Below are 24,165 nucleotides of genomic sequence, written 5' to 3'. Positions count from 1 at the left end.
TGAGATAAAATTATATTTCAGGCTGTTAATAGTTAAATGAGATGAAAAATTTCACCTTTTCCTTGCATAGCCCACTCTCTGGGCAGAATACAGAGTAAGAGTAGTCATAGCCTGAGCTTCGCAGATAATCAGCCACTATGCTGTTGCAGGCTGACATGAAATGGGAGTTGGCTCTCACAGCTGATTCTGCTCCGTTTAACGGTGCGGGTTTTAACTCGTGGATGAGTTGGTTACGCAGATGAGTCTTAAATAGAGAGGGGGAAACCAGAAACATCAATACGTTGGCTACATATTACAGCACTGACGACTTACTTTGAGTGTATCCAGCACTCCCCGATCTCTCAGCGTTTTATAGAGCTTTTTTCTCAACTCGTCTGGGGATATAGCATCTTCCCTGGCTGACATTATTTTCCTAATTTCATTCGCCTTCCTGAAAGTTGAGGGGGGAAAAGTCCACCGGCAGAATTGGCATGAAGGCCTGCGCAAGTCCTGAGGGCATTAGGTATCCTTGGCTGCAAACTTTCGATGAAATGTTATGACATCGAGGAGAATAATTCCCAGTTTCTTGTTATTGTTTTTGAGTTATTTAGGTTGTACGTGGAAACGGAAGCGCGTCCCTAGCATATTTTTTGTCGTTTACTGGCGTGGTGGTTGTCATGGAGCGGTGAGATGCAATACTGCGGCCTACTGGTGTGGAGTGCTATATCATATGTATGTATCTAAGACTAGATGTCTTAAGGCAGAGTTAGCGGCGTAAGTAGCATGCAGCCATCTTGGAACAGAAAAAAACATTCTCTACCCGCTGAATTATTCACGAAAATCACTCAATTTATTGCACCCCCCCCCAACCAAGCCGTTTGAAATTCGAGCAATCTACAGCTACTTCAAAGTATACGCGCGACTGACTGTATTTTTAAGTGTGTCGAATGGCACTGTTGCAAAATGGCCGAAAAAAGACGACGCTTTTTCCGTTGGCTCACATCGTGCAGCAGACATCTAAGACTTAAATATGATAAGCATGGTTGCCTGAAGCATAAATATCACATGTATGAGGCGAGATGTCAAAAGGCGTAGTCAGCGGCGTAATAACTGGCGGCCATCTTGCATCGGAAGACTCATGGTGGTCTCTATTAACCAAACGTAAATTGAGTAATTTTCTCCACTAAATACTGTCATCTCCACGAACTCTTGACGTATTTACAAATGATTACGACAAACATTCTTAGCATAGCTATGATTTAGGCTGGACCTTGATTTTTTTTTTTAAGACTTATTATTATTTCGAATATACAGTAAATATACTAAATCTCTTGAATTTATATAATAAAATGTTTGAAAATCAGCGTGAATTGAGCAATCCACAGCTATTTCAAAGTACACTCTCGTTTAACGATAACATTTTGTACCGAATGGCTCCGCTACAAAATGGCCGACAAGTGATGACGCTCGTCACATTGGCACACAAAGTTCATCAGGGATCTAGCCTGAAGCAAGTTGCCGTAACTGAAAGTTGCTCAAATATATCCAATGTCTGGTCTGTTTTACATATAAAAAAGGTTGTAACAACGACTATTATATTTCAAATGTCAATAAATAATAATTTATTTTAATAGAGAACAGCTTTCATTATTAGGAATGAAAAGGGAGCTTCAATTTATCATATTTGATTCATTTACTATACTATAGCCACTACAACGGTGACACCTCTCTCCGCAGAACATATCTAAAGTCAATGTCAAATGATCCTGGATCAGCTGTTTATACGAGGCCCAACCTCTAAAATCTACTCAGGCCGAGAAGACAGCAGTGATTGGAATCTACCGGAGCCGCTGATGAAGAAACGCACCTTAGAGACGGCGGCGTCATATTAGTATAATCCTGGTAAGTGTACGGGGGGGGGTGATGCTGGACGCACACAGACACAATCGGCTATTTTAGCCGCTTGCTAGCGGCATCTTTTTAAAAACACATTTCTCTGAATGGATGGTTCTTGTGTGTTTATATATTTCTATTTTGAATGGGAAAACGTGGGATTTTATGTTACAAATTGAAGAGAAACACGCCTCACGACCGAAACAGGTTGTTTACAGGGGTCTGGACTGTCAATGACGTTGTTGCGGCTTCTTGTTACCAGCTTGTGACTTGTGCGTTTCTGTGTTTGAGTCCAGGCAGCATGAATTCGCTCACAAGGAGAGCGGCGTTGCATCTCTTTCGACGCTCGACCACTGCGGTTGTAGCGGCCGGCGGGCTGCCCTTACAGGCGGCGAAGGTTTGCCATGGCGGGGCGAGATGCAAAGGCAGCGTTAGCACCAAGAAGCGCGGCTATGACATCACTAGGAACCCCCACCTCAATAAGGTGAGGCTCTCGTGAAGTCTTTCAGTGCCGTTGACGATGACGGACGTCCAATCATGTGGCTCTTTTCATCCTTCTACTGTGAATTTGAATTAGTTTGTTTCTATCAGTGGCGGAGCTAGAGGGGGGGCCGGGGTAGCACTGGACCCCCCTAAAATCTGATTGGACCCCCCAGGTGCCACCCCAGATGATTGACAATGACATATCGCGGCACCGACTGCTAAGTCCTTCCTGTACAGTAGTTGGCGCTATGTACCATAAAGCGTTGCAAATTTGCTTTCATGAGGAGAAGAAGAATCGCCACTGAAACGGAGGAAGATTTGAGATTTGAGTACTTGGTCATTGTTGACGGAACGGAACACGGAAGATAAACAAAGTGACAAGAACAAACAAGGAGACGAACTTGGATACCCTGCCCACAAGCCACTGAAATCCTCGTCGTAATGTAAGTTTTATGCTGGTGTCCTAATGAGTCAATGTTTAAATTTGTAGGAAGGAGATTTTTTGTTGTCGCTAAAACAGAGAGCCACGGCATCAAGCAAACGTTAACGTTATCTCATGTCGTCCAGCTTCCAACAGCCGCTCGATATTAACGTCTATATTTAATTCATTTGGGTCGCTATTTACATACATGTTTCTCCAATAATTGTAGAGCATTAGCCAGCTGTCTCATGCTCTCTTGCCTTAAATGAAACGTCACGTGAACACGGTAGTTGGCCGGGCCTGCTGTCAACTAGCTTAAAAGTCAGAATATTAAATTTATGTCTACGTTGGTTTATTTGCCCTGAATTTTTTAAGGCTTGAAGTAGGGATTTAATCATTTACCAACATTGTGTGATTATGAGTGATGCTAGGAGTAACGTTAAAAGGACTGGCTCATTGTTTCATAGGGACAGTTCAGAATGAAAAGGCAGGGGGCGAAGATTTATAACCTCTTTTTAAAGCGATCCAAGTCTGGGACGAGTCAGGCTCAGGATGATAAAGAATCTGGCACACACTGCCCATCACCAGGTCAGTCAGAGCAGAGAAGCAGCTTCTCTGGTCTGAGAAGCAGTCACATGCTCACTTCAGCAGTAATTTTTCAGATACAGGTTTCCTACGTGAGTATGGAAAGTATGGAACTTGATTTTTTATATTTAGTTCTATAGTAGTAGTTCTACCATATATTTCCATACAATGGCTTCCATATAGTATGAAAGCCATTGTATGGAAATATATTTATCTTAATAGTAGCTGGGATAGGCTCCGGCACCTCCGCGACCCTCGTGAGGAATAAGCGGCATGGAAGATGAATGAATGAATGAGTTATCTTAAAATATTTGGATTAATTATTTTGCATACTTTTACATACATATCACTTATCTACAATCTCCTGGAAATAATTTAGTGACATAATGACATACAAATTCAGACTAATTATAACAAAGTTGTTACCAAGTTGTGTTTTACATTTTTTACATCGTTAAGATGTTGATAAGAGAGAAGGGGGGGGGGAGACGTATGAGTAACTGTGAATGTGTTGGTGCATTTTCACCATTTTTGTAAAAAATAGTTATTATCAAGTTAGTAAACAAATTATATACATAAATCTCATCACCTGTGTGCTTAGTATGTACATTTAAACATTTGACACTCTGATTGCAATTGATAAGTCAAGAAACAAATGTATTGTTATAGTCTGTGGACCCCCTGAAATAGCCTCGGCCACCCCCTGGCCACCCCAAGAATAAAAGTCTAGCTCCGCCACTGGTTTCTATTGGACCCATTTGAACTTGAAGGTTTCTCAGTTCAAATGGATTGGACGTTTATAAGCCAGCCACATTATTTTTGCGTGGCCAAAGAAATCAAATCAACTTCATGTTTAGTAAAAACCATTATTCAACATATTCTGTTGGTAAAAATATCAGACGAGTGATGGGTTCACACACGGTAAAAATGGCCCCCCGAGGGAAACTGTATCTACAGTTTGCCTTTGCAACAAAAATGAGTTTTGACTCCCCTGGACAAGGCCCATCCACATTTGTATATAAGTTATTATCTTCTTAAATGACATGTTAAAAAAATAATCACTTAAATTCACATATGCCAATCCATGAATATACAATGGGGCAAAAGAAGTATTTAGTCATCCACCAATTGTGCTTAAGTTCTCCCACTTAAAAAGATGAGAGAGGCTTGTAATTATCGTCATAGGTGAACCTCAACTATGAGAGACAGAATGAGAAAAAAAATCACTTTTGTCTGATTTTTAAATAATATATTTGCAAATTATGGTGAAAAATAAGTATTTGGTCACCTATAAAATAGAAAGATTTCTGACTCTCACGGAGCTGTATCTTCTTTAAGAGGCCCCTCTGTCCTCCTCTCGTTACCTGTATAAATGACAAGTGGTTGAACTCATTTTCAGTATAAAAGACACCTGTCCACAACCTCAAACAGCCACACACCACTATGGCCAAGACCAAAGAGCTGTCAATGGACGCAAGAAACAAAATTGTAGACCTGAACCTCACTGGGAAGACTTCATCTGCAATAGGGAAGCAGTTTGGTGTGAAGAAATCAACTGTGAGAGCAATTATTAGTAAATGGAAAACATAGAGACTAGGGTTTTTCTGATCATGTTTTTTTTTTTGCTCCCGATCCGATCCCAATCGTTTTAGTTTGAGTATCTGCCGATCCCGATATTTCCCAATCCGATTGCTTTTTTTTGCTCCTGATTCAATTCCAATCATTCCCGATCATATACATTTTGGCAATGCATTAAGAAAAAAATGTATAAAACTCTGATTACATTCAACATACAGTACATAAGTACTGTATTTGTTTATTATGACAGTAAATTCTCAAGATGGCATTTACATTATTAACATTCTTTCTGTGAGAGGGATCCACGGATAGAAAGACTTGTGACTTTGTATATTGTGACTAAATATTGCCATCTAGTGTATTTGTTGAGCTTTCAGTAAATAATATTGTGGCCATCCCAAATGCATGATGGGAAGTGGAACCATGACTGTGTGTAGTGCTACCAATTAGGCCTGAACGATATTGGAAAAAACTATTGCTGCGATTTTTTGCGAGGTTGCAATATATTGCGATATTATATTGCGATATTAAAAGAAAAAAAAAATATATATATATATATATATATATATATATATATATATATATATATATATATTGCGATATTATATTGCGATATTAAAAGCAAAAAAAAAAAAAGAAAAAAAAAATATATATATATATTTTTTTTTTGCATTGAAAAAAGATACATATTATACATATATTGGACATGTTTTTTTCAAAATGTTCCCCCTAAAATATGCTTTACAAAATGTATATGGCTAACTTTAAAAAATGATTCACTCGCATATTTTCAATTTTTAAACAAATTATGTCACAATGAAAAATATGGCGTCTGTAAAAAAGTCACGGATATCTACCTCATAACTTTCGCTAAATTGTATTTTTTTGTTACTGTCGCATTTTCCCTGCTATGATAGATAATAAATAACTTACCCGAAAAAAGAAAAATTGGGGAAAAAAACATTTAAAAGGGTAAATATATGAAAAAGAAAATCTCGACCACTCCTTGATGTCTGCGATTTCTGCTATAGTACCATGTTTCACCCATAAAATAAAATGAAATAATCCAGCTGCGGCCAGTCACAGCTGTGTCTTGACACTCAGTGATACATGCGACATGGAGCTTTTGGATCGAAACAAGATAAGTACGCGATAATATCTCGTTAAAGTCATGGTGTCTGTAATTCTGCTCTCGCATGCTCTCACCTCCAACTAGGGTTTTGCTGTTTAAAAAACATTTCAAAAAACATTTCTTTTTTTTAAAAAAATGCCCTCCTGTTAAAAATTTTTCTTCCCCCAGAAAGTTGAGATTTTAAGCTTTCCAATCATGGACCACACGTGCAGATCATCGAATCATTTTTAAACAAGAATAATGTACTGTAGTAGAAAAATGCTTTGCTTTATTTAATGCTTCTGTTTATCTACCTTGGCTGCAGAATCACTTCTAGTGTTTATTTCCAGGACACAACACAACAGGTGTACAAAGCATACCCATTCGTCAGAACACCGGCTGTCCCCAACGTTTCCACGCACACACATTCATTCCAGCGCACGCTTCCTTCATGCAACAAGTGCTTAACAAGTTAAACGACGACTGAAAGATGCGGTGTGATTGAAGTCCGCCTCTGTGGCAAGATCAAACACAACCATCGTTAACTTTAATAAGCAAGTGCGCAGAGGAACAAAGACCTAGGAGAGGGAGGGAGGGAGAGGGACAGGGAGGTTGTGTGAGTGTCACTAAAGCGATCAACTCAGGACAGAGAAAGCATGGAGCAACATACATTTGTGGATTAAAAAAAATAAAACTATTGCAAGTACTTGCGATGGGACTATTGCACACGTGCACATCGCGATGGCGATGTTTAAACGATATATCGTTCAGGCCTACTACCAATTGATATATCTTCTCTGCGTTGGGAAATAACATAAGGTGTTAAGACAAAGATCAATTGCCACCTTGCTTCCCCACATTGCTTCCCATGATATTTCTAATCATAGGGAGAGGGATTGCAAGGCTTTAGCCAATTAATAAAAGGCTCCAAAGGCTGCCAACATTCACTCTACTCATTATGCGCTGCCTTTTATCTCTATATAGGTAAAACGGCGTCTTTACAGATTGAGCGCGACAATGAGTGAGAGGGTCGTGCAGCGCATGGTTTAATTGCGTTAAATATTTTAATGTGACACATTTTTTAAAAAATTAATTGCCGCCGTTATCGGGATAAATTTGCTAACCCTACCTTAAGCCTAAACTAAAGACTCTGGATGACTGTAACATATTACGTCTGTAACGTTAACTACAATTAGAAAACGATTTAATTAAAATATATACTGTATATATATTAAAAAAAGGCATGGCCGATATTTTTTTGCCGATTCTGATACTTTGAAAATGACGTGACATCTCTAATATAGACCACTGATAATCTCCCTCGATCTGGGGCTCAATACAAGATCTCACCCTGTGGGGTCAAAATGGTCACAAGGACAGTGAGCAAAAATCCCAGAACCACAAGGGGGGACCTCGTGAATGACTTGGGGGGAGCTGGGACCAAAGTAACTAACGCCACCATCAATAACACACTCCGCTACCAGGGACTCAAATCCTGCTGTGCCAAACGTGTCCCCCTGGTTAAGCCAGTACACGTCCAGGCCCGTCTGAAGTTTGCTAGAGAGCATTTAGATGGTCCAGAAGAGGACTGGGAGAATTTCATATGGTCGATGAAACAAAAATATAAAACTTTTTGGTAGAAACGCAACTTCTCGTGTTTGAAGGAGAAAGAATGTTGATTTGTATCCAAAGAACACCATGCCTACTGTGAAGCATGGGGGTGGAAACATCATGCTTTGGGGCTGTTTTTCTGCAAAGGGACCAGGACGACTGATCTGTGTAAACGAAAGAATGAATGGGGCCATGTACCGAGAGATTTTGAGTGAAAATCTCCTTCCATCAGCAAGGGCATTGAAGATGAAACGTGGCTGGGTCTTTCAACATGACAATGAGCCCAAACCCATTGCCCGGTAAACAAAGAGTGGCTTAGTATGAAGCATTTCAAGGTCTTTGAGTCGCATAACCGGTCTCCAGATCTTAACTCCCTACAAGATCTTTGGAGGGAATTGAAAGTCCATGTTGCCCAACGACAGCCCGAAAACATCGCTGCTCTTGATTAGATCTGCATGGTGGAATGGGCCAACATACCTGCAACAGTGTGTGAAATGCTTGTGAAGAGTTACAGAAAACGTTTGGCCTCCATTATTGCCAACAAAGGGTACATAACAAAGTATTGAGAATTTGAGATTAGATTTTGTTCTTGACCAAATACTTTTTTTCCAACATAATTTGCAAATAAATTCCTTAAAAATCAAACAAAGTTACTTTCTGAATTTTTTTCTCATTCCTTCTCTCATAGTGGAGGCATACCTATGATGAAAATTACAGGCCTCACTCATCTTTTTAAGTGGGAGACTATGCACAATTGGTGGCTGACTAAATACTTTTTTCCCCACTGTATGTTACTCTACAACGGTCCTTAGACCTTGTAATATAATTTTTTTAACTACTGTTTGGCCCTGTTGTTAGATTAAGTGTTTAATCAAGTTTTATATCTATAAATGGGATAATTTCTAGTAACCATAACAGTGAATTTGCCAGAGCAAGGTCACTGCAAGGAGTCACTACATACACTTGACATTTATCTACCCTACAACGTCCTGCATACTAGGTGGTAGTTGTGGATCATTTATACAAATACGCATAACTCTGCCTAAAATATAACAAATAAATGTTTTACATTTTTTAAATTTACTGTCTGTTTAAGCAGAACACATTTTTTGAAGTCAAACACTTTCCTTGTAAAGACGGACTGACTTTTTCCATGGTGATCCAAGCCAAACATCCTCATTGAGTCATCAGCGGGTTTTTCGAGGCTGTTGTTCTCAATCTAAAATAAAACAGGAAATGCCACTCCCTTAATATTTCAGTTTCTTCATCTAGACACTGACTAACTGCCTAGTTTTATTGGTTTTACTTGACATGAGGAAGGTCACAGTTCTATCTAAGTCAGCATTTCTGCATTGACTCGCTGTGGGAAGCGCAAGTCCGGAAATGAGTCTACAAGTATTGTGACAGTGAGAGCGTTTTTATGATCTTGGCCTAAATTCTGGCTTCGTAAATCTGTTTTTTTTTTTTTTTTTTTCATCCCTCTAATCTACCTTATCGTACTCGTCCAACTGATTTAAACTGCTAAGAACAATCAGGTTGTTCTTTTTCCTCTTTGGCCTAGAGCAGTGGTCTCAAACCGGTCCTCAAAGGGCCGCAGGGGGTACTGGATTTCATTCCAACCAAACGAGACAAATACCTTTTCACCAATCTGGTTTCTTACAAGTGTAATCAGTTGATTGCAATCAGGTGCTGCTTATGTTAGTAGAAACCTCATTGGTTGAACTGTTTGTGCTGGATCTGTTGGAACAAAAACCAGGACCCACTGCGGCCCTTTGTGGAGTCGGTTTGAGACCGCTGGCCTAGAGCACATGATGCATGTGTGTAAAATAGGAATAATACAAGTGTATTCTGCAACAGTGTCCATGGCTTCAAGGTCTAAAACAGTTGTGACTCTTACTTGTTTAGAGTCAAAACAATTTGTCTTTAGTCTTCTGCAAGCACCTGGGACATTGAGGCAGGCTAGTTGGACAACTTTTCACACTGAATAGGAAGGAATTCCTTTGGAGGAGGAAATTTCATAGTGCAAGCATTCAGAGGGCAAACCACAGCAGAGACGAGGGGAGTAAGTTCAGTCTGCCGCACCATTGGACAGAATTAATAGCATCAATATCACACCTGTCAACGCTCCAACTCCACAGCAGACATGGTCAGTGTTTCAAAAGACTAATGCATCAATTGTTACTGTTTTGGTCTAAGGTTATGTTGCATTTTTATACAACGAAGTCTAAGAAAATTCATATTTTGGAAAATATCACTGTACTTTGTGTGAGAGAATTTTATTCACGCTTAAAACACAACCATTATACATCATATTTTGTGTGCTTTTGTTATGCTTGTATGAGAACATTGTAGCATAGAGCGTCGGTGTTATATTAATCTATTTGAGTGTGCCTTCCCATGGCCTTGACGATTGTAGACTGTATCACAATATGCCCAAATATTGCTATGTTTTTCAATATGCCCTAAATGAATAAAAGGGAGGACTGTGGTTTCTTATCATCGTTCTAGCCAGAGCAGGTGTTTAAGCTCTCAGCTCAAAGATGTTTTTGGTCGGAAAAATACTCAGGTTTGTGAGATGATGAGGTCGTTTCTTAGTAAGTTTCGTTTCACGGTGGGCTTCGGCACTGCCCTTTCAACAGTATAAATGTCCAGCCTCTATTGTACTTCTTTGTACTTCTGGGTGATCACAGCTCTTGGCTGAGTCACATCATTTTGTACCCGAGAGCTCTTGTTCATAAAGCCTTCGAAGCAAAGCAATCCATGGTTGGGGTCGTATTCATTTTTCTAATTGAGCTATCGAGGAAACACTTGTCTTGGAGTTCAAACTTGAGATTCCCTGACACTTTGATACCCTTACTTACAGTATGTGCCTGTTACCCAACAGTTGAACACCTTTGCTGTAGATTATTCTTTAAAAAATTTAAAGCAAGTAAATTTTCGGTTTTGGTCGATTTTAGCAACGCCGGTGGACAAAAGCTATAGTGTTTTGCCTTGAGGAATACTGCGTTTCCCATGAGAACTAACGCTGCGAGTTCCATGAAGACCAGCGCACACACGCACAGTGTCATAAAATTAGCAATCAATCAAAAACAATCTCCCGTTCACCTGCAGATGGATTAAACAACATTTCTGTTTCCAGTGGCTGTGTGAAGGATGAATAGTACTAAGGTAATGAATCCAGTTGTGGCGAAACAATAGCATATGACGGTTACCAACCGTGTGTCTTAGTGTGGCTAAATATACATATCCTGTTGGCCTCCCTTTCTTCTTCTCCTCAAACAAAAATTTTTGTCTCTTTTGTTGCTCCCCCATCTTTGCAGAATTCGTGCGAAAGCGTTCGCATCAACTTCCGTCTTTATAACGAATGGAGAAAGTGGGAAGTGACATGCTGTATAGCAGTCAGCACATTTGTATTATTTTTTGTTTGTGGCAGGGTTCCTGCCACCCACCTTAATGTTAATTAGTGCCGGTGAAAGCAATAAAGAACCCCTCAAGATATAAAAGAGGTGTCATTCAACTAGTTGTCAGTCAACATATCACAGATGTTGTGAAAATATTTTATAAAGGTTGAAAAGTTACCTAGTGCTGCCTTAAATTGAAACAGTCTGGAAGCACTTAAATCTGGTTTTAATTTAGCATCCAATTCCTCTTTTTAGGGAATGGCATTCACCCTGGAAGAGCGCTTGCAGCTGGGCATCCACGGCCTGCTTCCCCCTTGCTTTTTGTCCCAGGATGTCCAAGTGCTTCGTGTCATGAAGAGTTATGAAACACGTGTCAATCCTCTCGACAAGTAAGAACAAAACTTTTAAGTACAGTAATTGAAATATTATAATATATTATACAACGGGATGGTAAACAAACTAGAATGGAAGTTGCGTCTCCTTTTTTTAATCTCGCACTGTTGTATCTTAGGTACATCCTGCTGATGACGCTACAAGACAGGAACGAGAAGCTCTTTTACCGAGTGCTCACGTCGGATATCGAGGAATTCATGCCCATCGTCTACACGCCAACTGTTGGCTTGGCCTGCCAGCAGTATGGCCTGGCCTTCAGGAGGCCACGGTAAGATCAGGACACATAATGCTTTTTATCAAACATTATGAGAAAATAAGAACATTAGGTTTAAAGAATGAGTGGAGATTTAAAAATTCCTCAAGTTCTGAATTTTCCAAGAAGATAGTCGATGCCAGAAAAGTACAATTTTTATGTTAGAGCGTAAGTTCAGAATTTTTGACGTTAGGCTTAATCTTCAAGTTACTGGGGGCTTAATTAATTGGTGGAGTTGATTTCAACAAGTTTCGTGCAGTTGGTAAGTTATTTAAGGCATATGGAGTGGCTAAGCTACCGTGAGTTAATGAGGTCAATTTAGCATGCCAATAAAAAACGATACAGATCTACGAACAGATCTAACGTAGTCCAATAAATTCAAAATGCAGATCATTGTTCCAAAACACCCATGAGGCCAAAACAATGTCACAAAAAAACTGCCGTAATTCATTTCATTCTGCAGGACTATTTTTTTAGATGAGTAATACGGCCACAATAGAGAGGAGTGCTTCGGCCACTCGTGCTCACGTTGCATTCGAGGAAGGTCAGAAGTTGGACCTATCCCACTCGGAGCGAACAAGTTCCTACCTCAACGCGTTCCATGCGAATGTAAACAACAAAGATTGAGGCTGATCGCGACAAGTTGCTTTTTATTTTGGCCATTGAAGGAATAGTACCGTTTCTCGTATTGACTGTTTTACTGTTTGTATTTCTCTAACGTACCCAATATAAAATAGATATCATTTATATCATAGTTTAAGGAAAACAAGCAGAATACATTTGACGTAGGGCATAAGAGATACATGACGCCTTCTGACCACGGTAGCCCAACGCGTGCGTCATGCAGATGACTTAGCGAGATTGACGGTGACTATCAGGTGATAGGCAAGACATCTACAAGCCCACGTCTGCAACACCAAATCCCGCAATCAACTCTTCAGGACAGTCCAGAACAAATGGCGGGATGTCCTGTACTACTACAACACCCGATAACAAAAAGAACTTTGAGAGAAGAAGTTTGATAGCTCAGCGCCTCTCAGACACTGAGGCGCACCGAACCTCCCACCTCAGTTGCCTCATTAACCATGACCCAGCAACGGTGACACACAAACTTGACCGCCCAAATCTGTAACAGAAGAAGGCCCAAACACACCCTTCTTCCTGCATAAACCAACAAAAACAGTCTCGATTCTTGATTAAAAGCAAAAAAAGTTACCATTTATTTTACGTATATATTGCAAACTGTGACACCAATGCGGCTAATTTCTCCCATTGATTTTTTTTCACAACGTTTCAAAATGCATGCATGGTACGAAAAATATAATAATTACCTTGAATCCTCGAACAAATCACTCCTGAGACAATCCTTTCTTATCGTATGCGGTACAGCTTTAGTACTTTTTCAATCTAAATCCGGTGTTATCGCTGCATGCGTGTGTTTGAGAATAACTCCTCTTGATGTGGGCAGGCCCCCTACTTTAAGGCATGGCGCAGTGGATGACGGATGTGACCCATCAATATCATTATGAAGTCTCTGCTAGTGACAATGTTGTATTAGTGAAGGCCCATGTTGAAAATGGCTGGCCCACATACTGTATGTGTCTGGTATTCTTTATGATAATATGACGTGAAATATTTACGAAACACATTACAAGTATAGGAAATTGATTTTGATGAAACCAGCTTGAATATTACGCAGTACTGGATAGAATATCGGGCCATTCATAAGCTTTTTTCATTCACAGTGGACTTTTCATCACCATCCATGATAGAGGCCACATTGCAACACTGCTCAACTCCTGGCCTGAAGAGAACATAAAGGTAGGTCTTCCTCCATCTTTCCTCTTAACTCCATACAATCAAGTTCTTTGTCTTTTTTTTTCATTTAGGCTATCGTAGTGACAGACGGTGAGCGTATCCTCGGGCTAGGGGATCTGGGCAGCTACGGCATGGGTATTCCTGTGGGGAAATTGGCGTTGTACACCGCCTGTGGCGGAGTTCGGCCACAGCAGTGCCTCCCTGTGTTGCTGGACGTGGGAACCGATAACCAGAACCTACTCAACGATCCCCTGTACATTGGCTTAAAGCATAACAGAATCCGCGGGAAGGAGTACGACGAGCTTATCGACGAGTTCATGCAGGCCGTGACGGACAAGTATGTAGGAGAATGGCAGCGATGCTATTCCATTTTGCTGTCTTAATGCGTCTTTATGTCACCCTGCAGGTATGGGATGAACTGCCTGATTCAATTTGAGGATTTTGCCAACAGCAACGCTTTCCGCATTCTCAACAAATACAGGAATCGCTACTGTACCTTCAACGACGACATTCAAGGTTGCCTACTAGGCGCATATTTTACATGACAACAATATTGTGCATCATGCAACGTTTATGTTCTCAAATAGGCACGGCGTCTGTCGCGGTGGCTGGGTTGTTGGCAGCTTTGAAGATCACCAAAGATAAATTGTCTGACCACAAGTTCGTTTTCCAGGGTGCCGGCGAGGTGATTACTTTATTGATTTTAAAAAATATATGCATATACTAGAAATGGCAATTTCTGGAGAAATTACTCTGGGTCTTTGCCGTGTGAAGAATCAGATCTTAGCTCCGCCCAGGTTCGTTTGGGGACAATATCAGGTCACTTCCTTTTGATTTAGGGACATTTTGGGGGACACGTCCTGGCCATATCAGGTCATTTGGGGACATTTGGGGGGGGCGTGGCCTGGTCATATCAGGTCATTTAGGGGGCGTGACCTGGTCATATCAGGTCATTTGGGGGGCTGGCCTGGTCATATCAGGTCATTTGGGGACATATCTGGTCATTTCCTGTTGATTTGAAGACATTTGTTTTTTTTGCCATAGAAAATGAATGGGAAATTTCAACATCATCAAACATCAATAGAATTGACATACAATGTCAATGGTATTAACGTGCATAGCCCTAAAATACATGGCCGTCAATGACATCAGTGCAATGTGAATGACATTGGAAATGAATGGGAAATCATGTGTCCATACGTTTACGGGCGAACGGAAATTTTTTTGGGGTCGTACGAAAAATTCCTTGCATCGCGTGAAAATTCCGGTCGTTTAAATATTTGAACGGTGCCGATCGGTCAAACGGTTCGGTTGTGCGGCGCACCGAAGAAATCTCATTAAAAAAAAATAAAATAAAAACAGAATAACACTACCTGGGTCAGACCTAGATAATATTAAAGTTGCAGAACAACACTTTCTAGCACTTTCAAGTAAATTTAAACTTTGTGTGATCTGTTCATGTCAGGCCGCTTTGGGCATTGCTCACCTGCTTATGATGGCCATGGCCAAGGAGGGCTTGTCTCGAAGTGAAGCCTCCAAAAGGATCTGGATGGTGGACTCCAAAGGTCTCATTGTGAAGGTAACGCCATCAAGGGCATGCTTTGTGGAAAAAGATAAAACCAAATGCTTCTTGTTCAGGGTCGAAGTCATCTGAACCATGAGAAAGAGGAGTTTGCGCATGAGCATCCCCACTTGAGGACCTTGGAGGAAGTGGTGCACACCATCAAGCCTACTGCCATAATTGGTGAGTGGAATGCAGAAGTCATTGTACGACGATCATTATTGTTCCCTGAACCACATGTAATATAACCTATGTCCCTTTTTCTTTCATCCGTTTGATGGAAAACGCATAAGCTTGCTGGAGGTGATTTCTTTTCTTTAGCATTCTGCTAAATTTAGCGCAATTCCTCATACACAGGCCATGCAATTGTGTATCCAGCCATCCATTTTCTATAGCGCTGCTCCTCATTGGGGTTTTGGGTGAGTTGGAGTAGATCTCCCTTCTAAGGGTAAAACACCATGGAACAATCACCCTTATTATTAGTAGTATTATACAGGTAGTCCCCGTGTTACGACGTACCTGACTTACGTGATTTCGACTTTACGACGCCCGAGTCTCGCCCGCCATTTTGTCTCCAGGTGGTTTAAATTAAAAAAAAAAAAAGTATATACATACATATACATATATATAATATATAATGTTGACTTTTGTTTTGTGACGCATGCTTTTATTTTGGCAAAGGAAGAGCAGAGCAGGGAGTACTTCCGCACGCGAAGCACAGAGCGCATGGACACAAGAAAAAGAACGCACACACTAAGAGCGCATTTACGCCCACAAAAAAGTGGGCGAGACGAGTAAGAGACAGAGGGCATAGTTCACAGCTGTAAGCCTGCGCGCACATTTGTTGCTTGTGAAGCATCCACAGGGGCAACGGCTGTGTATAACACCTGAAGGGAATAGTAGCTTTTCTCGTATTTACTGTTTGTATTACTCTAACGTACCCAATATGAAATAAATAGTATTTATATCATAGTTTAAGGAAAACAAGCAGGATATATTTGACATACTGTAGGGCATAAGAGATATATGACGCCTTCTGACCACGGAAGCCCAACACTTGCGTCATGCAGCTGACTGAGCAAGATTGATGCTGACTACCAGGTGATAGGCAAGACTCCTACAAGCCCACGTCTGCAACACCAAATCCCGCAATCAGCTCTTCAGGACAGTCCAGAACAAATGGCGGGACGTCCTGTACTACCACAACACCCAATAACAAAAAGAACTAAGTCTGATAGCTCGGCGCCTCTCAGGCTTCAAGGCAGGCCAAACCTCCCACCTCAGTTGCATCAGTAACCATGACCCAGCAATGAACGTTTACGCATGAACTTGACCGCCCAAATCTGCAACAGAAGAATTATCCTAAACAAAACCCAGGCACAGCCTTCGTCGAGCCTGCCGTACCGCAGACTTCAAAGAGACTGAGCGTTTAGCTAACAACTGTCACTTCTCAGGTATATTCCAATGTGCTCGTTGTTTTGCTGACCTTTGGTCCAGAATTGCCTCTCTGTCGGGGACCTATTTGCTGTTTTACCTTGCCGTTTGATCACTGTCGACCTGAATAAATTGTCAACTTGTGGTTCGAAGCCTTTTTCCAGCTTGTGGTTCGAAGCCTTTTTCCAGCTTTTAAAATGGAGTCAGTACAAGGGGTTAAGACTAAGGCGAACGCGCGGAATTTGGCCTTTTGGCTGGGTTTTCGGGGTTTCGCCGGCCCGGGTTGTTGGTTCGGTTGGCGTGATTCCGGCTATCTGGCTAAAAGGTCAGATTCCTTCACACCTTTTATACTGTTTATTGTTGGTTTTCAATTGTGTTCTAATACTTGGGGTGAGATTATGTGATTGTTTTTGATAATGTGCGGACATCGCTAATTGCTACATGCTAATCGTTTGTGTGGATTGTTATTGCTGTATCAGCAGTTTGTTAAACACAAATTTGAATTGGTGGAATTGAAGATGAAACTGATTTAATTTCATTTTTTATTTTAGTTTCATTTTGCAAGTGTTGACGTCATGAGCTGAATATAGTCAGCAAACCACATGGACGACTGACATCGTCATTTCGGAGCTTAGCTCGCTGTCTAGCTAGGACTTGGCGCCAACGTCTTGGCGAGGAAGGTACAGTGACGTATAATACATGTATTTGGATAGTTATTTTGATATTTAGGGGAACCTAAAGTGTTTATTTCGACTTTCGTGGAAATATACGCCGCCAGCGTATTAACGGAACTCGTTCATAACCCGGGGACTACCTGCATTTTAATTTTCTCTGTTGTCTTTTTGCAGTGATTCAGTATGTTTTTTTTCACTAAAATACTTATATAATACAGAAAAAGGAGAAAATCCTCAACAATTAGATAGGGAATGTTACTAAGTAAATAGTAAATATAAATACCAGTAGTTGTAAATAGTTATGTTTGTTTTTGTGTTGTAGATTTTTATAGACACCGGTAGTTGAAAATAGTTATGTTTGTTTTTGTGTTGTAGATTTTTATTTTCGGAGCTTTATGTTGAGCAGGGTTCACTGACATGTTGATCGTAAGCATCAGGTAGCCCCCAAGGCTCAGATGTCACGCATGCTCTGTGGGCTACCTTGACACATGGTGGTGTCAGTCATACAAAAGGTAATTACAACCACCATGTGATGTCTTTTTCCTCAAGGCAAGAAGGGCACTGATTTTGGCTGCTGGGTTAAATTGATTCAGGTGGATGACTCAGCAGGCAACTATCTAGGGTAAACACCTATCACAGCGGAAAAATTCTCTATCAATTTTGCTTGTTTAATTAATATTTTAGTGGATATGAAGAATAATTTGCATGTGTAATCTAATCTAATGCATTATTTCATGTGATGGTTGAAAAAGAAATCAACTACATGAGGCAGCAAACATTCACGCAACGTAGCTGATCTATAACGTACTGTTGTTTTGTTTTCATGAATGTGAAGGAGTCGCAGCCATTGCAGGCGCATTCACCGAGAAGATAATTAAGGATATGGCGGCCAACAATGAGCGGCCCATCATTTTTGCCCTTAGCAACCCCACCAGCAAGGCCGAGTGTACGGCAGAGCAGTGTTACAATCTTACAGAGGTAGGAACTCCATAGACTTTTGCAAGCTGGTGATCCTGTGAGATGAAAATTTTGTGTTTACGAAGCTTTTGCGTTTTCAATTAGGGACGCGGAATCTTTGCTAGCGGGAGTCCATTCAACAAAGTGACTCTGGCCGATGGGCGCTCGTTTTACCCCGGCCAGGGAAACAACGCCTACGTGTTCCCCGGGGTGGCATTGGGTGTCATCGCCTGCGGCGTTCGCCACATATCCGATGACATTTTCCTCACCACTGCAGAGGTCCTTTTTTCATTTTTCATTAATATGACCTTCACCAACAAACCATTTCTGTCATTACTAGATGTGGGAATCTTTGGGCACCTAACGATTCGATTACAATTCAGAGGCTCCGATTCGATTATAAATCGATTATTGATTTTACCCGCCCCCCACGCTTTTAATGTGTTGTACATTAGTTCCAAATTTGTTCAAAAATCCCCTCAGGCTTAACGAAACTAATATTTCATGATCTAGTTAACAGTTAAAAACAGTAAATAAAATACTCAAGTCCCCAGTCTGTATCAGCAGCTTTAAACTACATTTAATTAATTTAATGATGTGAATCAACCGTTAAAGTTGTTAAAATTGCTATCGTTAGTCCATAATTTCCCTTCAGTCTACTTTCGACATGTCAAAGTTTTAAAACTGTTTCTTCATTTAAAGATAGATTCAAGTCAAGATTTTGCCCATTTAGGAGTATTTTAGATAAAACGTTATTTAGGTTTGCTACAACAGAGCCTTCTAGAGAAGTCTACTGCTTTAAGATGGCGGCTGTTCACAACGCGGCAACTACTAAACGGCAAATCTGTCATTTCTCATCTAGTTCTCTTTATATGTTTTAACGCCGCCGTCGTCTGTCATTTTGTATCTAGTTCTACATATATGTGATATCTATTATAGCCGTATGTGTCCGTATGTTTGTAGCAACTAGCAACTGGGCGTTGTTTGAAGCAGCTGTTGGCCGCCGCCACGTATTATTGTTTTGTTATGTTTTTTATCTAGCGGCATGAGTTGTACACGATATTTACTTTCGGTCCGTTCCTCATTGTGTCCCGAAGACCGCGCTGACTGTGTTTTAGTTCTGCTATACCTGGTATAATTCAATAATCGGAATTTGGTTGTTCGTGAATCGTTCTAGAATCTTCCACGGCCAAATCGCGAATAATCTACGAATCGGAAATTTCGCACGCCTCTAGTCATTACTGTGTGTTTGTTTGTCAGGCCATTGCTGACATGGTGACTGAGGAGCATTTGGCTGAGGGGCGACTCTACCCTCCTCTCAACACCATCAGAGAGGTGTCCTTTAAGATTGCTGTCAAGGTTTGACATTAAATAATATCTTGCTATTTTGTTAAAATTGTAATTATTTGTGGAAGAAGACCATGGCAATCATTCAAACACAGCGTATACCTAAGCCCAATTGGACATTTGCCAGAGCATATACAGTGGGGAGTAAAATTATTTGCACCCCTTGTGATTTTGCAAGTTCACCCACCTAGAAAATAGGTAAAGGTCTGAAATTTCAATCATAGATGCAGTTCCATTTATAGAGACATAATCTTAAAAAAAAAAAAAAAAGAAATCCGGAACTCACGGTGGATGATTTTTCAATAATTTATTTGTAATTTACTGGGGTTCATAAGTGTTTGTACCCCTAAGAAAATCAGTGCTAAAATTTAGTGTAGAAGCCTTTGTTTACAATTACAGAGGGCAGACGCTTTCGGTTGTTCTTAATCAGGCTTTAACATATGAAAACAGGGATTTTTGCCCATTCCTCCACACAAATCTTCTCGAGATCCATACAGTAGTGTATGCTAGATCTGTCGAGGTTCTGGGCTGTCGTTGAAAAACACAAAGTTTCCGCTCCGTCCAAAGATTTTCTATTGGATTGAGGTCTGGAGACCGGCTAGGCCACTCCAGAACTTTGACATCCATTTTACGCAGCCACTCCTTGGTCCGCTTGGCTGTGATGACTCATCTTCAAGTATCTGACTGAGGGAAGGAGGTTGTGGCTCAATATCTGACTATGTATTTCACTATTCATCCTCTGATTTATTCAGTACAGTTGGCCTGTCCCCTTTGCCGAAAAGCAGCCCTAAACATTAGGTTTCTATCTCCATACTTCACAGTGGGGATGGTGTTCTTGGGATTGTACTCATCCTTTTTCCTCCACACACGACGAGTAAAGTTTGCACCAAAAAGTACTTTGGTCTCATCTGACTACATGACTTTCTCCCATGACCCTTTTGCATCATTCAGATGGTCCCTTGCAAACTTCAGATGGGCCTTCACATGTACTGGCTTTAACAGGGAAACCTTCTGAGCAATGCAGGGTTTTGAACCAATGAACCGTAGTGTTCTACTGACGGTAGCCTTTGAAACATCCAGCTCTCTTCAGGTCATCGACCAAGTCCTGCCGTATAGTTCTAGACTGAGCCCTCACTTTTCTCATCATGAGTAATGCCCCATGAGGAGAGATTTTACATGGAGCCCCAGTTCGGGGTAGATTGTCAGTCGTCTTCAGCCTTTTTCATTTTCTAACAATTTCTGCATCTTGTTTTATTCTCACCAAGCTGCTTTCCAATTGTCCCATAGCCTTTTCCAGCTTTGTAGAGCTCAACAATTTTTTTTCTCTGGTGTCTTTCGAAAGCTCTCTGGTCTTGCCCATGGTAGTAGTTGGATTATGACTGACTGTGGGGTCCACAAGTGACAATATAGAGCTTAAACGGCTGGTGGGTGGGTCGTTACTCATGGGGTGAAGGTGGACTTTTTTAAGGCAGACTGACAACTCTTTGAATGTCATAATTATTTCTGATTCTCAGGGATACAAATACTTATGAACCCCAGTAAATTACAAATAAATTATTGAATAACCATTAGGGCTGTCAAACGATTAAAATTTTTAATCAAGTTAATTATAGCTTAAAAATTAATTAATCGCAATTAATCGCAATTCAAACCATCTATAAAATATGCCATATTTTTCTGTAAATTATTGTTGGAATGGAAAGATAAGACACAAGATGGATATATACATTCAACATACGGTACATAGGGACTGTATTTGTTTATTATAACAATAAATCAACAAGATGGCATTAACATTCTTAACATTCTGTTAAAGCGATCCATGGATAGAAAGACTTGTAGTTCTTAAAAGATAAATGTTAGTAGAAGTTATAGAAATTTTATATTAAAACCCCTCTTAATGTTTTCGTTTTAATAAAATTTGTAAAAATTTCAATCAAAAAATAAACTAGTAGCCCGCCATTGTTGATGTCAATAATTACTTACACAATGCTCATGGGTGCTGAAGCCTATAGACCCTACCCACGTGACGTCACAACTCCGCCCTCCTGACTGGTGCCGCCCAATTGTCCGTCAAAACATCGTCTTTACCGGTTACGGCTACGTACATTCCTCCTATTTACGGCGTGTTTTTCTGCTCGTTAACATTAAATATCAAAATGGTGAAGGCGTGTGTGGCGGTCGGTTGCAATAACAGAGAAGATAGACAGAGAGACTTGAAGTTCTACCGGATTCCGAGAGACCCGGAGAGGAGAGAGCGAGATGGGCTGCTGCAATTCGACGAGAAAACTGGGCTCCAAACGGTTACCACAGATTATGTAGTAGTCATTTTATATCTGGTAAGATGCATTTAATATATATTTAGAGGGTTTTGGGCTGACAACCACAATTAAGATCATTGCTAGGCTAATCGCCGACAACATACACGTATGTATGTAGTGAGAGTGCTATCGCTAAACCATATAAACATTAAAAGCCCTAGCTCCATTGACAAATGACATGAAATACATTAGACTTGACAGTGGATGTTAGCAATAACAAAAGATTTTGAATTGAAAATTTCGTAACTCACCTTTCCAAGCACAAGATAGATTCCTGCCGCATTTTCGTGGACGAGGACCTGTTTCACCCAACCAGCAACGAAGTATTTATAAGCCTCCAAGCTCTTAAAGTTTTTCAAACTTTCGTGAGAATAGGCTGATTTTGTGTGAACAAGATAGTTGTACATATCAGGGTAGCTAGCAGATATCAGGCAAATACGGCAGAGACAGCGGGTCGAAAAACATCGATTTAGGCATCAAATATGGATCTGGCGAATGGATAAACTGAAGCTTTTCCACATAACGCCTTTTATGCAACGCATCAAGTGAGTTTACGGCATCCGAAAGCACCGGGTCTTCCATGAAATGCATTATAAATTGCTCGATCAATTGAGACCATTGATAATACAGACACAAAATGACGGACAAGGGGGCGGAACAATACAGCGATCACGTGATTTTGTGACGTCGGTGGGTAGGGTCTATAGAATCAGTCACACCCAAGCGCCAGCAGAGGGCGGCAAAACTCCATAAAACACAATTAACATGTGGGCATTTCACTGTACTGTCATCTGTCTGAGCGGGGCATGTGCGTTAATTGCGTCAAATATTTTAACGTGATTAATTTTAAAAATTAATTACCGCCCGTTAACGTGATAATTTTGACAGCCCTAATAATCATACAATGTGAGTTTCGATTTTTTTTTTTTTTTTTTTAGATTATGGCTCTCTATGTGGAAATGCATCTATGATTGAAATTTCAGGCCTATACCTATTTTCTAAGAGAGTGAACTTGCAAAATCACAAGGGGAGTAAATACTTCTGCTCCTCACTGTAAATAGCCCATTAATCCATCCCTTTTATACTTATTCGGGGTCAAGTTATTCACATCTGCATTTCAAGAAGCTTTGCGGTCGCCTAATTATTTTTGTTTGTGTGTATCCAGATTGTCAACTATGCATACAAGAATAACATGGCGTCGCTATATCCGGAACCAAAAGACAAGGAAGCATTTGTTCTCTCGCATATCTACAGCCCAGACTACGATTCGTTCACACTGGACTCTTACACTTGGCCGCAGGAGGCCATGAACGTGCAGGATGTTTGATCATTGCCAGCCTGTTTGTGTCATACTGCTGATTTTGTATTATTATTACTTTTTTTAAATAGTTTAGATCAGCGTTTCTTTGCATTACGCACCACTACTGACAGTATACCTAGGACAAAACATAACCTTTAATGTCACACTCCATCCTCTCATAACTACTTCAATACAACAAGTCTTTGTGCCTCTTCCAGAGTCATCAGTTTAATCACCTAGCAGCTGTCCCTGCCAAATTTGTGTCATTTACTGTAAATCGGGAGCAGATTAAGGGCATCGATGTGACTTTTTAATGTGTGATGATGAGTCGAAGGTGTGGTTTCATGCTTAAAGTTTTCAAAATGGATATTAAACTTTATACTTAAGTTTTCCAAAGTCATGATTGTTTTTGTTCATGGATTTTTTCAAATCGATAAGTCATATTATTATTTTTTTTTTTAACTAAACCAGGTGTTAGATTTAGACATAAAATTCATTTTTTTAAATTACTTCTATAAACATAGGTGATATTTACCATTCCAAAACAGTTTGATCACTTGCAGTTTTAGGCCCATATAAATGAACTCGTACCTTTTAAGAAGACACTAGTATGCATAGAGTTAAGATATGTCATGCTAAATGAAACTGACGAGCTTCCGTATATGGATTGGAGTAATGAGTTTCTAATAAGTGATGTTCAATGAGAATCGCACATCATCATGAAATCATGAAAATGCGTTATGCCAAATCCAAACTTCTTCAGGGAACTGTGAAGGCAAAAACAGTCTCAAGTCTGGAATTGTGATGTAACTGTCATTTATTCACACTTTTATAAACACTTTTATTGATTTATCCATGGCATGGCATTTATGTATGCCACATTTATGTGTGACGACGTGCTTCCATTGCGGTTTGATCGTCCATTGCATTGCCGTTGTTTTGAGCAAATTCCATATGACTCAATCGATACAGCAATTACTATGAAATTAATTCATCGATCGAAACACTACTGACAGTAGTAACTGTAATTATATCTTGACAGTCA

General features: G+C 40.3%; 2 protein-coding genes across 7 annotated transcripts in view; one reads left to right on the top strand and one right to left on the bottom strand.

The window, feature by feature from the left end:
* LOC130927303 (centriole and centriolar satellite protein ofd1-like) overlaps positions 1 to 672 on the bottom strand; it is a 35,000-nt gene extending 34,328 nt beyond the window's left edge. For 2 of the 3 annotated variants that reach the window (XM_057853012.1, XM_057853015.1), the window contains exons 1-2: positions 313 to 671; positions 56 to 244 (exon numbers count right to left, since the gene is read on the bottom strand). In XM_057853012.1, coding sequence (XP_057708995.1) covers positions 56 to 244; positions 313 to 405 — 282 coding nt within the window. In that variant the 5' untranslated portion in view covers positions 406 to 671. Of the gene's footprint in view, positions 1 to 55; positions 245 to 312 lie in introns of all 3 variants that reach the window. The other variant, XM_057853013.1, reaches the window with a different exon arrangement.
* Positions 673 to 1,714: 1,042 nt separating this feature from the next.
* LOC130927219 (NADP-dependent malic enzyme, mitochondrial-like) lies at positions 1,715 to 23,516 on the top strand. Of its 4 annotated transcripts, none has more exons than XM_057852888.1 (14): positions 1,715 to 1,881; positions 2,169 to 2,356; positions 11,318 to 11,451; positions 11,574 to 11,723; positions 13,454 to 13,529; positions 13,598 to 13,863; positions 13,933 to 14,042; positions 14,114 to 14,211; positions 14,992 to 15,105; positions 15,165 to 15,270; positions 18,031 to 18,173; positions 18,258 to 18,431; positions 19,413 to 19,511; positions 22,986 to 23,516. In XM_057852888.1, exons 2-14 carry the CDS (start codon positions 2,174 to 2,176, stop codon positions 23,145 to 23,147), a joined length of 1,815 nt encoding a protein of 604 aa, XP_057708871.1. In that variant the 5' UTR covers positions 1,715 to 1,881; positions 2,169 to 2,173; the 3' UTR covers positions 23,148 to 23,516. The 4 variants fall into 4 exon arrangements, with proteins under 4 accessions (XP_057708871.1, XP_057708872.1, XP_057708874.1 ...); XM_057852889.1 differs by having other exon boundaries at positions 1,716 to 1,881; positions 2,164 to 2,356; XM_057852891.1 differs by lacking the exons at positions 1,715 to 1,881; positions 2,169 to 2,356 and adding an exon at positions 2,651 to 2,798.
* Positions 23,517 to 24,165: the final 649 nt, after the last annotated feature.

The sequence above is a fragment of the Corythoichthys intestinalis genome, chromosome 12 (genome assembly GCF_030265065.1).
Source record: "Corythoichthys intestinalis isolate RoL2023-P3 chromosome 12, ASM3026506v1, whole genome shotgun sequence".
NCBI lineage: Eukaryota > Metazoa > Chordata > Actinopteri > Syngnathiformes > Syngnathidae > Corythoichthys > Corythoichthys intestinalis.
This window is presented reverse-complemented; position numbering and strand designations above follow the sequence as displayed.